At 39.2% G+C, this 14349-nt stretch overlaps 1 protein-coding gene across 3 annotated transcripts in view; it reads right to left on the minus strand.

The window, feature by feature from the left end:
- The window catches only part of REC8 (REC8 meiotic recombination protein), an 88925-nt gene that overhangs the window by 62298 nt on the left and 12278 nt on the right, over positions 1–14349 (minus strand). For 2 of the 3 annotated variants that reach the window (XM_075211158.1, XM_075211159.1), the window contains exons 4-5: positions 10387–10529; positions 9207–9282 (exon numbers count right to left, since the gene is read on the minus strand). In XM_075211158.1, coding sequence (XP_075067259.1) covers positions 9207–9282; positions 10387–10529 — 219 coding nt within the window. Of the gene's footprint in view, positions 1–9206; positions 9283–10386; positions 10530–13090; positions 13185–14349 lie in introns of those variants that run through there. The other variant, XM_075211160.1, reaches the window with a different exon arrangement.

Below are 14349 nucleotides of genomic sequence, written 5' to 3' on the forward strand. Positions count from 1 at the left end.
GTGATTGAATAAACCAGCTGGGAACAACCATGCTTGAGTTCTGAAAGCGATACTCTGGAACCCATTGTAAGATGAGACACTACAGAGAGTTGGGCAAAGAGGACAGCGTGATGCTGACCTGTCCAGAAGTGTTCTCTCCAAGAGCAAGACTGTACTTGTTAATTTACCGATGGCCAATGACAGCTTCTGACTGTCCTAACAATGAGTTCAAATCTGTGAATTATATTGACTGATAAACCTTCAAGAAAAGTGAGGATGTGTTGATGTGTTGATTCAAATGGACAAGGTTCCTCAAATTTTGTAAGTGGGCATGTTGCCCCATTGTGCCACAAAAAAAAAAGTGGTAGTGGTAATTCTGGTCACCATTCTATTAATTATTGCATTAAGATAATGGTGGATGTCAAAGTTAGTGGAGTAGGGGCCGAAGCATAGAGCGTGCAGTGCATGGCCAGTGTCAGAGGAGGGACAAGGCAGGGAGAGTCTGGTCTCAGCCACCCTCAAGATGCTGCTGGCTCTCACCTCGCCTCATGAGAGTAATGGTCTTGGGTACTAGCTTTAATGAAGGTGCCCACAAGCTTGTAGAAAAAAAGCAGAAGAATCGATGTCATCATACTCAGAGACCTGTGTTTTATCAGAAGGCACTGGGAACCATAGAAACTAGAACTACATGTCAGTATCATCCTCCTAAGTTGAATTGTCCTCTGAATATGCAACATATGTAGCTCTGCTACCTAAAAAGACAGGATAATATTATTAAGTAATCCGAAACTGTACAGCAGCATCCAAGTTAGTTACTGCCTTGACAAACTGATAATAGACTGCATATAACTTAATTCCCCAGGTTCAGGGGAAAGAAAAGTATAGAGGGATGCATGTGTTGAAACAGGACTTAGCCATTAGGTAACTTAGTTTCATAGTAAGCACAGACATACTAGCTTTCTGGGGCAATAAAAGCAATAGCCATTCTACACTTTTTAGCTCATACCGAAAAAGCAAACACTGAAAGAAAAAGCTCCAAAGCCTGAAGAGTATAGTAAAAACTAAAAACACATTTACGTCATTGGAGCAGCACCCGGGATGAAGAGAGATAGCATATGTCTAAAGCTAGGTACACACTACAGAAAAATTCTCCCGATGAGATATATCATGAACGATTTTACCAATGACTGATAATCCTAATCAGCATGTCGATTCACGCATAGACACTATACAGGTTTGACGTGAGTTACCGTCAGATTTGTGATTTTCGTCTGTCATAACCATCAGCTCAAAAAGAAGATTTTTATACTTATGTTAAATCCTTTTCTCTGATTCCATCTGGGGGACACTGCTATCATGGGGTTGTATGAGGGCGCATGGAGTTGGCACTTAAATAGTTAAACTGTTAATATAACTGTTGACAGAAGCTCCTCCCCTCTGCATCCCTTGTAGCTCCTCAGTGTAATTGAAAAGCAGCAAGGAAGGGGAACAAAATAGCATGCAACCAAGAAAAGCAACAGAAGAGCAAAGGGCGGGAACGCAGTGTCTCCCAGATAGAATCAGAGAAAAGGATTTAACGTAAGTACATAAATACTCTTTTCTCTTTCATCCAATCTGGGGGACACCTCTACCATATGGACATTCTAAAGTAGCCCTATGAGGGAGGGAAAGCTCTGTCAATTCGGCCTGCAAAACTTTGCGGCCTCAGCTTGCGTCAGGAGACACAAAAACATGAAAACGGTAAAACCAGGTAAAGTGTGGACAGAGAACCTGGCTGGCGTCAGGCAGAGCTAATCTGCCAATGCACTGTTGCACGCAGCCCAAAAGGTCCTCCACAGAACTGATGGATCTGTGTCTGTGTGTGTGTGTGGGGGGGCAGTCTGTCAATCCAGTGTGTGGTGTTATATCTCCCCTCAGCGCCCTATAGAGCACCTCAGTAACTGAATGGTCTACCTCTAATCTGCTCTCAACAGCCGTTTCTATTTTATGTTACAAACACTCCCAACAGTTCACAATGATCAGCCTCCTTTTGCATTAAATGGTTTGCTGATTCTATTATCTGGCAAGTCAGCATATTGCTGTGTTCGGGTTCGCGTCCCCTTTTCTTTCCTCTCCTGCCAGTTTGTTGCCCTTGTTGCTGAGTGGCTTGCTCAGTGTCCTGCATGGGTTGCTGTGTGGTTTGGCTGGCTGCATTCTGTCTCCTCGGTAAGAGGTGGCGGCGTCACAGATTCCACTGCCACATCACACAATCCTGCCTCAGTGAAATCAGACGGCATGTAATGAAAACTACAAATGTAGATAGTATAATAGATGCATGCATTGCTTTAACATTAAAACAATCTTTGTTTTGCAGTTCCCATCGACAGTCGAGGAATGGAAAATTATTGCTAAAGGTTTTGACAAATTGTGCAATTTCCAAAAATGTGGCACGGCAACAGATGGCAAACATGGAAGAATTATGCCACCTTCTAAAAGTGGATCCTATTTCTATAACTACAAGGGATTCTTCAGCATTATCCTGATGGCCATAGTGGATGCCAATAATGAACTTATCTTCATGGACATTGGTAAAAATAGAAAAGTGTCAGATGGAGGGGCATTGGAGCCCTTCCATGACAAACTTAAAAACAATGAACTTAATTTGCCACCACGCACCCAAACAAACTTAGAACACAATTTTACATTTGTAGCTGATGAAGCCTTTGCACTGTAAACTAATATTTTAAAACCTTACCCCCAAAACACTCTCACACCTGAAAGGAGGATCTTTAATTACCAAAGAGCAAGTCAAGTAGTGAGAATGCTTTTTGTATATTGAGTAATAGATTTAGGAATTTCCATACACCCATAAATCTGGGTCTTGACAAAATAGACAAGGTGGTGATGGCTCATTGGGGCATATTCAATTAACTCCGAAGATCGCGGTTACTCTCCGGAACGGCCTGTGAAGATAATCTGAGATACCACAATAACGCTGATTTCCCTTTGTCCCCCATAGGGTTGCGAAGGAAAATCTGCGTGGTTGCTGTACTGTTACCTTATGTAATGCGCAGCCGCCGCGTAACTGCGATCTCTGGAGCTAATTGAATACCTCCCCTTTGTGTCCTACACAACTTTCTTAGGTGGAAAAGCCCCAGTGTGTGCAGCACAGCTTCTACTATGGTGCATACTGAAGTAGTAGTGGCGTTGACACCACTGGAGAAATGTCAGCAAAACAGCAAAAGTAAACAGGGAGGAGTATTTGGAATATTTTAATGGTGATGGCATTATGTCCTGGCAGAATTAGATGTTTTAATCAATGTACATTGCAATTCTGTGTTCGAAGCACTCATGTTTACCAAAATGTAAATATTCATGGTTTTGTGTGTTTACTTACTATGCCACTTGCCAGTGTGTCTTCAGTTTCCGGAGGGACAGGTGAGGAACTACACTCCATCTGTGGCACACTGCTTGTTGGAGGTCTGGCTATTTCTTGGTCAGCCTTGATGCACAGGAGGTCAAAGTACCACACACTAGGTACACACATCTTCAGCTACTGCCCCAGATCTATTGGAGGACTTACTGAGTTTCTTCTTCAACACAGTCCTCATGTTTTGGATTTTCCCCTTGACCCAACAGACCCTGCAGTAGCCTCTGGAAAATGGGAAAGGCTCACTCTCAGGAGTCTTCAGTAGCCAATATCCTCTTCTGCCTGTTGCAAAATTCTTTTGTCTTACAACATGTATTACAATATTTCCATACACAGAAAAAAATAATCAAAATAAAGTCTTGTGTCTTGTTATATTAGAGATCAAATTTTGTATAGAAAGTGGTGAATCCGTTCATAAAGTACAAAAGCTTACTAAAAAGTTTCAATGCAGAGCTGCAAATACCATCATTCACCCACAATGCTCCATTCCTAAGCTAGAGCTGCCGTGATTGCTCCATACCAACTGTCAGTGCCCACATATGCACTAGAAGCGTCTATGTAAACAGAGGAGCCAGGCTGGCACCAGCGGTATATGACAACGTGGCAGATGAGCAAGGGATAGACAAAAGTGAGGGAAGTGTTGAGAGGGAAAGAGTAGAAGACATGCCATTGGATGAGGTTGAAAAAAGCCATGCCAATGAGTCCAAAGGAGATGATTATGATGGTGAGAGTGCTGGACCAACATGACTACGATTGTCACAAGAAAAAAATAGAGAAAACTTATTTAAAGAAAGGAAATAATAACGCAGACGCTGATTATTATGCTATGCGACAAACTTCGAAAAAAAAGAAGCAAGTTCCAGATACAGAAACGAATGTCAGGTTTGAAAAACAAGGAGCAATGAAAGAGAATACAAATGAACATTAAAAAAATGAATATGAAAAGTGGTTATTAAAATTTTGTAAAATTTGCAAGTAAACCTTGTTAATAATTAACAATAACAATTAGTATGATTAGTAAAACAGTGACAGCTATTTACAGAAAGAAAAATGCGTGATGAAGTGTGCACAGAAACACAGAAAAAGAAAAGAGACAGAGCCATAGTCACTGAGGACTTAAAAGAGGAAAACACAAACAAAGGAACTGGGGAAATAAGAGGAACCGTAAGAAGGTAACTAAAAATCATTAAAAAGTTAAAAAACGTAAGGTGTATCCTGTGCCTATATAGTAAAAATTTGCATCTATATTTCAGTTGTATGGACAGTCATGGCAGCAAGCCTGGACAAACCCAGGGGGGACATCAGCACAAAGTGATTTCAAGCAGTGTCCAAGCTGAGCAAATGCTAGTGTTAAAAATTATGTTGTGTCCTGTTTCATGGTTAAAAAAACTAAATTACAGTTTCTGTTCTTCATTTCAGACAAAAGTTCTGAAGGAGAGAAGGAGGGGCCAACATCTCTCTGGCTTCCGGTGATGTAACAGGTGTGGCCGAGAAGATTGCAAAGCTGAACGAGTATTTTAACAAATTGAGAGCAACCATAAATGAGGTCAAGAAGAAATTCCTCAAACTGGAGAAACATTATCTTGATTTGTTTCACATGTATGAAAAAGTATTGCTTGAAGCCTCTAATCAGCAGAAAAGTTAAAATATGTAGTTATATCATAATATTTAGTATATTATCCTGTTCTGTAGTGTGAGGAATTCGTATTTCACAACCACTTACTAGAAATCTTTATTATGATTGAAAATAAAGGATTTTGCAAACAACATTCTGGTTTCTTAAATTAAGTACACATAAATAGAGGTATATGAAACAACATAAAATAAATGTACACATAACACACAAGTAAATAAATTAGACTTTTGTACATATTATTTATACATTCTTACATTTCATGATGAATAAATACACTTTTGTCCACTTCACATGTGCTGTGGTACAGACAAAGCAGGCAAAATTACAGGTAGATAATACAGAATGGAAGAAATGGACACGTCACATGAATAAGTAAATGAAACTTTATTGAGAATATGTATTTCCACATGTGTTAACAATTCATGTTGTATACACTTGCATATAGGAACACATAGATGACATATAGAGCATGTAAAAACGTTTATTATTGATTCGCTATGAAAAGATCACTATTTCCATGTGTTTCAAGTTTAGACAGCACAGCACAGCACGTGGAAGGCGTAAGAGGCAGCATCATAAATTTAAATATACACACCGAGAAAGGCGTCGCTGTTGGAGGAACTATCTGCAGAATTGTCGGACAGATGGCCATTAGTATGTACACACTGCAGAACTGGCACAACATTGTCCCATCATTTATAGAGATTTTTAGTCCGGTTATTAAATCAAATCAAATGATACGATTTGCATTGGTATGATAAAACATGATCATTGGAGAGTACACACTAATGCAATATCAGACCTAACAGTCATTTATCCTGTGATTGGCACGATAATAAGATGAAAAACCTGTAGCTTAACTCTCCCCAGTGTAGATAAGATCGCACGTACAGAAAGAAAGCCTTTCTCAGTGCAGATATGCCAGATCTATTAATTCAAATGTTCTTCAATGAGATGAAACACACCAGTCTCTTATGACAATCGTAAAACCAGTGTGCCTGGACTGCCATGTCTTATTAAATCTAGTTAAAATTGCCAAACCAATTTGCTAAATACCCTTCTATGTATATGTATATCTTAATTTATTTTCTAATATTAGTCCTCCAGTCTAAACTTCATTTATTAATAAATGATTCGCTTTTCAGCAAACACCAAGGTCTCGCTCCTTCTGCAACAACAGGGCTCCTTCAATAAAATGGGAAGAGCATGTGCTGTATATTCATGCAAAAAACAGCAACCAGGTTAGTTGTTGTAATGCATGTACATAACAAAGTGTACTGGTTGGGGGCAGGGGCTAATATAACATCTGTGAAAGTGTACATATAATTTAACTATATGAATTTATAAACTCTAAAGATCAGGCCTCTTACTTTTTTTTTCATTATGTATTCCTGTAATTTTATCAATGTATGTTTGTTTATTCTCCTGATCAGTGGTGGAAGTGGGCTGGTATACGGTGGTATGCTATACCGCCACTTCTCCTACTGCCTTCACTGTAAAACTAGCAAATTCCATTCACTTACATTCCCATTACATCTTTCATACCACCACTTCTAAATTCCCACTTTGATCACTGCAGAATACTGCATGTTATTATAAGTAGAGATGGTCACTGACACCCGTGTTTTGGTTTTGGTTTTGGTTTTGGATCTGGATTACCGTCGTGTTTTGGTTTTGGTTTTGCAAAACCGCCATTGCGTGTTTCGGTTTTGTTTGGTTTTGTTTTGCTATTTTGTTGGAAAATAAATGTTTTTGGGCATAAAGTAACCAAATTTAGTGCTCCACCTGTTTCTTGGATAAGAAAGGTAATTCTGAAGCTAATAAATTAGGAAGAAAACAGTTTAATCCCTGGTAGGCCGTCCTTAATTCTGCACACAAACCCGATTGTCTCTCTTTCTTAGCCTATTGGCAATGCAGCCATCGACTTTGGGTGTATATTACACCCTACACCCTACACTTCTAGTTAAATATCTAAAGAAATGGACAAAGGCAGTTTGGTTTCTGTCTGCATCAGCCCCCCCCCCCCCCCCCTCCACTTGTAGTAAAATAGAACAAAAGCAGCCTGCATAGACTGTAGAACTAGAAATTCGAATATAGAAAGAAATGGACAAAAGCAGTTTGGTTTCTGTCTGCATCCTAATCATCCACATCATCATTAGCGCCCTCGTTGCCTACACAAATCTCTCCCTCATCCTCTTCTAATTCCAAAGTGGCATCCTCAATTTGTGTATCACTGGCTACACTCGGGCTGTTTAGGCACAGATCAGCAGAACTGCTGAAAGGGCCCTTCTTTATGGGTACATTATCAGAATGCTCACGATTAGACATACCACTGTTGGATGGACTCTCCACAGGGATTGGCCTTAGTGTTTTCTTGCAGCCCGGCTTTCACACGTAGCAGTAGTTGTGCACCACTTTTGGAATTCAAATTACTTGGTCTTGCAAATTCTATAGACAAGCCTGCTTGTCTTCCTCTTCATCAATGACTCTTAGCAATCGAGCACTCGTCTTTGGGTGTATGTTACACCCAAACCTTATGACTGTAAATTAGTAAAAATACAGTTTAATCCCAGATAGACCCTCCACCATCCTTTGCATTTTAATATTAGGATTGGTTGGAGTTATGGTCAAGGTCACACATTTTTTAAAACAATCTTTCAAACCAGCCCAGATGTTAATCTGTTGTGCTTTGCCTTCTGCGTCATCCCTGCTTGTGTTTGGAAAGTGCATATTGGTGCCAGAACCTCACGTGCTAGATCTGCTCCCACTGGTGCTACACTGCTGCAGGATTTACACAATCAACCGCATCCTCATCGTCGGATACCCAAATCTCCCCCACATCCTCTTCTAAAGACAAAATGTCATCCTCACTTGGTGTATCACCGGCTACACTCGAGCTGTTCAGGTACACATCAGCAGAACTGCTGAAAGGGCCCTTCTTTATGGGTACACTAACAGAATAATCACGATTAGACATCCCACTGTTGGATGGACTCTCCACAGGGTTTGGTGTCATTTCTGATTCAGAGCAAACATTATCCTCTAATGCCTTACTGTTATCTTGCAGCTCGGCTTTGACGCGTAACAGTAGTTGTGCACCACTTGTAGGCTTGGTAACATTTTTGGATCTGCCACTAATAGAGAAAGGCGAAGACCTCATTCTCTCTTTGCCACTGCGTGCGTAGAATGGCATGTTGGCAATTTTTTTTTAGCGGCAGTTAACTTTTCCTCAGTTACACTTTGTTTTTGCTTCAACGGGGTAAATTTTTTTGGGGTGTGTGTTTTTTTGACTGATTTCAAAAGACGGTGTAGTTTGACATCGCCTTTCCCAGATGACGTACTGGGAACACTACCATCAGGACTGGTGACAGAACCTGGTTGCTCATTTTGCTCATATGTGGACTGCATTGAATCCATTCTGAGCCCAAAGCACTTGTAGTGCTACAAATTGTTTTTGACACTGCTGCAAAATAGTACTTTTTTCACAGCCAGATAAATTTCTGCAAAAGAATGGGGGACACCCCAAAAGCAAATGGAAGTGCTAAATATATTTTTTTTACAGTGATGCAAAATAATACTTGATTCACAGCCAGATAAATTTCAGCAAAAAAATGGGGGACACCCCAATAGCACTTGGAGTGCCAGAAACTGAACAGAAAAACCCTCCTCTCTTCTCTTACTGCTGTAACAATCTGGTATTAAGCTTTCAATGCTGTTGAATACAATCAATCACTGTCCCTGCGCTGATATAGCCAGTGTGACCTAACCCTGCTTTCTCCCTCTGTCAAATGGCAATGGATTGCTGTGGAGGCTGGTATTTATGCTTTTTAAATCTCGCGAGATCCGAGCTCAGAAAAACGAATACGTCACAATGACGTTTTGCCTCGATTTCGAAACCGAATGGGCGGGAGAGTACCGAGCCTGCTCGGCTCGGTACTCGGATACCCTAAATTCGGTAGGATTCGGATCTCGGGGAACCAAGCCCTCCATCTCTAATTATAAGTAACAGGGGAAATTAGAATCTCTCTCTAATATTAAGTTGTACACAAATGATTCCAGACCTGTATATTGTCTGCTATACATCAGTGATCTTGACAATAAATAGGAAAGAATAGGAAATCAAAAATAAATGTGCTAAGAAATAAAAAGGCAGAAGATGTCTATAAATGGTATAATACTCACTGATCAGATTGCAGTAAATCAATTTTCATCTGCTTCTCCACTTTATGCAAACGTTCCAGGGTGTTCTTCATTTCCTCTAAAAAGAGGGAGTTGTTTTTATAGCATTGAGGATAATAGTAAAAGATTGGAATACCAACAAGTGGTTTATGGATTACCAGGGTCAAAAGACTAAACAATATAACGGTATGGTCAGTATATGAATTCACTGAAAATCACGGTGTTATACAAATGGAGAGAATTGAGGACATTTACAAACTATGAAAATAAAGTAACAGGCCCACAAAGGCCACAAAAGTGTATTTGTTAAAAATGCGCCTATTTTTACTGGACCATGCATTTAATTGCATGGCAAAATAGATAGTGAATCTTGGGTGGAATGTTGTACTTTCTAGGGCTGATGGGGGTGTTCTTCACTGTTGTGGTATATGTACAATGATGGGCTGGACTACATTACAAGATTTAATTTTGCAGAATGAAACATTTAAATGTGGGAAGTAATGGAACTTGCATATAGGTGAAGACATTTATGATTTTGCAGGACACCAAAGGGCTTTTAACCATGTAAATTAGCCTGAAAGGTCAGTGGTGGCAGAAATCAGCAGTTTTACACAAAGTTTAAGTAAATGCACATACTACACAATCCACGTAAAAATGCATCTTAACCAATTTATTTAAATAATAAATAAATAAAAAATATCACATAAGTTAAATACTGACTGTTTTTTCATGTAGCACACAAATACTTGATAACTTATTTGTACACTGAAATTTGAAGTTGATATTTGTGCGCTACATGAAAAAACAGTCAGTATTTAACTTATGTGCAAAACAGAAAACTAATTTGCACCCCTTGCATTGTAACATGGTTTTGTCCAGGAGACTTAAATAAGAAACTTCTTAATTTAAGATCCTTAATGAATCAGGTCCCCAGTCTTCAAAAAGCATTGATATTGCACATCAATTGTACAGATGGACCATGAACTTACTGAACTGTATAAGCTGTAATGGCATGTATACAAGACCTCAAGTCTTGCTCTTTGTAAAAAAAAACCTCCAATAAATCACATTAATGTGGGTATTCTATTAACAAGACTAAAAACTAGAGTCGTCACAAAATATGTAATTTATGAATGTTAACTTTATATACGCATTTAATGCTTCCATTACCAGGTTAATTTACCTATAAGCAGATCACATTGCCGGTGATACACACAAACTACTCCATAGCTGAGCTGTGCAGACAGATACAGTGAGAGCCGAGGTATGGGAGAGCCATGGTATGGAGGTGGTACCTGCTGAAGAATATATTGCACGATCTTCTGACTGAAGAAGAGGAGAGATAGAAAAGCACTATATTTAATGAAGACATGATTTACTGACATTAATGTACGTATTGCCCTGTAACTCAAATAACCATGCTTTATATCAGTGCTATGCAGAAGAGCATCTCTGAATGCACAGCATCTTTAAACTCTGAAGCAGATAGGTGGCAGCAGCAGCAGCAGCAGCAGTAGCAGCAGCAGCAGTAGACCACTCCAAGATCCACTCCTGTCAGCTAAGTACAGGAAACTGAGGCTACAGTGGGCACAGACTCACCAACTCTCTACAGCTGAAGATTGGAAAAATGTTGCCTGGTAAATGGTGCAGGCTAGTTGTGGTGGTATAATGATGTGGGGAATGTTTTCTTGACATTCATTAGGACCATTAATACAAATTCAGCATCAATGGCAAAGCCTACTGGAGTATTGTTGCTGACCATGTGCATCTCTTTAAGGCCACTGTCTACTCATCACCCCAATAGCCTCCCATAACTAGGATCAGATTACTGCTTGTTAATGCATGATGGGCAGGATTGTGAGGCTGGGATGTTGCAGAGGAGGGAGGTGATGATGTGATTACCAGGTTGAGGCTGCAGAAGCAATATTAGTCACTCCTGCTGGACAGAGTTGTCCTAGGAAAAAGAAGGCTATCGAAGGGGTGTCACAGCCATCATGGCCCCTAGTTAAGGCTAGTGGCGATAGAATGGCTGAGAGTTAAACAGGTGTTGAAGTGGAATTGCAGTGCCTGATGCCTGAGATGGGGAGGAAGGGGGTTCATCCATTGACAAAGCCTGGTTTGGTGGGTGGAGGCAGGGGGTGTGGGCGGTCATTTACTGTAGGCTCTGGCTCCAGGCCTGTCACTGAACCTTGTGTGTGTGTGTTATTAATGCTGACACTGTCATATGTGCATGGCTGGACTGCTAGCCCCCTCACCAGACTTTGTACACTGTTTAAAAGATGCTGCTTAAAAGATTGAACTGTTTTTGTTTTATTTGCTCTCCTTCTGTACTTGTGTATCCTTAGTGTGTGAGGTAAATCTGAGCACACAAACTGTGGTCTGGGTGTATTTATCTTATATTTTATTAATCATTCTCAAACGGTCTGTATTAGTTTATTCCATTGTAATACTTATTCTGATTTTTTTTTGTTGCAATAACTTTTTATTAAAGAATAATATTCCAAAGCTACAAACAAAATAAAATAAAGGATGATCAAACAAACAGTCATACAGCATTGGATTAAGAATAAAATAAATAAATATAGTTCTCATGAAGCCATACAAAGAACAAAATACAATTTCACCATTGGATCACCCTGCTTTACAAAGTAGAATTTATATGAAAATATAAGCCCTATTTAACTAGTCATTGTGAAAGTGCTAAATCAAGCACAAATGAAACACATGGGAAAAAGTGAGGTTGGGAGAGATGGGGAAGGAAGGGGGTCACACAGAGCAGGATCTTAAGCTGGGTGCACACTACACAGTTTTCATCCAATAATCAGCTAAATCAGCCGACACACGACCCCTCGTTCAAAAGTCGGGTCAGTGTGTGCAGTGACACGATGGTCGAAAGTCTGCCCAAATGGACGATTATCGCCTCATTTGGTTGGTCGTACCGTTTAATATTTTCGTTCCAATCTCGTTTCCGTTGTGTAGTGTGTATATACTTCCGACCAATCCACAACAGTGAGTACGAAATTACAGTCATTGCTCACGACAACATGGCTGTAAAAAGTTGCTAAAGGGACGTCCGCTCTTCCCTTTATCGTCCTAAACAAGGCTAGTGTGTATGCAGTCCATGGACCGAGCGATCGGACCATCGGTCGCATGTAAAATCGCTCGGCATAAAAAGTTGGTTGCAATTTCTGTAGTGTGTACCTAGCTTAAGTCTTCAACGGTGACTAGATAAGAGGTCAATTGGTGAGGTCAGATAACAATGTTTACTCTTTAAGGCAGCACAAGAGAAGACTATCTAGAGATATTTAAATATTTATCAGTATCTTGGAACTCTAACCTTTGAATCCATATAGCTCAATAATCTTCAAACCTATCAGAAGAAGAGAAGATCAGATCATCCATAGATCTATAAAATTCAATATGGACGATTCATTCTTTCAAGGCTGGAGGAGAGGGGGATCTCCAATGAACAGGGATCACTGCCTTTGCAGCGCAATTTAGAAGATTTAACGGGGATTTTTTATATTGGAGCCCCCCCCCAGTTGTCTATGTCCAAATAAAGTGTCATGCTTGAAGTGAGGTCTCCTTTCGAACCACACAAAGGGCTAGATTTACTAAACTGCGGGTTTGAAAATGTGGAGATGTTGCCTATAGCAACCAATCAGATTCTAGATGTCATTTATTTAGTACATTCTGCAAAATGAGAGCTAGAATCTGATTGGTTGCTATAGGCAACATCTCCACTTTTTCAAGCCCGCAGTTTAGTAAATATACCCCATAGTCTCCAATCAGATTGAAGAACCACTTCCTAGGAAAATAGATCAGTAAGGTTTACAGATGATACAGAATATGTGGGAGAATGTTTTTTTTAATAATATTAGACCTACCTATCCAGGAGAAATTCTTGCTTCACCATTCTCTCAGCTCCTTTCATATCTTGCTAAAGATGGATTGAAAATTAACAGCAAAGAGCTTGGAAAGGTCTTTAGTGATAAAAAAAATCCCAAATATTTGATGTGTTTTGGGTGTCATTAAAAGGAAAAAGCATGTTTCAGCCCCTCAATTACCTTTGGAAGAGTGATGAGATTAAGTGCTATGGATTTTGAATAATTTATTTTGAAATTAAAAAGAATTAATTAGAACTCAAAAGTTGTGAAATTCCGAGACCAAATTTGGGATATAAATTACATAGGTCTGCGAAATTTAAGGTATTGAAACCTTTTAAAATAATACTTTTATATTCTTAATTATACTCCTGTGTACATCAATTAATAGTATATAAAAAAAAAATACCACATCACATTTACCTATAAGGGGGTTACATACATTTTTAAGAAAAAACAAGAAGTTTAATTGTTCTTGACATGTTTATTGTGAAATACGATGAAGTTTAGATGATATCACTGTGTTTTTTTGTCTTAATTACATAATAAAATAACAATAAAATAAAAAAATAATAGAAACAAAACCATAATTATTGAAAAAATCGTTACTATCTTGTTTTTTTTTGTCTTCAAACTTCGTTTTGTCGCTTTTCGCTTATAAGTTTTTTCTTTGTCGTCTGTGTATCATCCAGCAGTAGTCAGCCTTCATGCTGACGTCCCAGCGACCCTGGTATCTTCTTTCTACGTCTTGGTGGAACCATTCACCCTGTTCTTCACTGTGGTCTCCGAGATTATTCGGGAAATGCTCAATATAGGAATTCCAAAAATGTACCTGTAAACTCATATTGCAGCCAAGGTTTCTGTAACTATTAAGCATTTCCCTGACAATTTCTTTGTAGTTTGGATCCTTGCCTAAAAATTTTGAAATCACTTGTTTTAACGAAGTCCACGCAGAAAGTTCCATAATATTCATTACGCGCCCGAATTGTTCATCTTTTATTAACTGTCTAATGTCAGGGCCTGTAAAAATGCCTTCCTTCAGTTTAGCATCGGATATGTTAGGGAATTTGGTTCAAAGTTATATGTAAGTTTCTCCATCTTTAGGCAGTGCTTTTACAAATTGTTTCATCAGTCCTAATTTTATATGTAGAGGTGAAAGTAAAACTTTATTTGGATCTACTAAACTGGATTTGATGACATTATTTTTTTCAATTTCTAAACTTTTTCAAGCTGGCCAATTGTTTTTTTGCCAATGGAAGTTT

Source organism: Mixophyes fleayi, chromosome 1 (assembly GCF_038048845.1).
Source record: "Mixophyes fleayi isolate aMixFle1 chromosome 1, aMixFle1.hap1, whole genome shotgun sequence".
NCBI classification, from domain to species: domain Eukaryota; kingdom Metazoa; phylum Chordata; class Amphibia; order Anura; family Limnodynastidae; genus Mixophyes; species Mixophyes fleayi.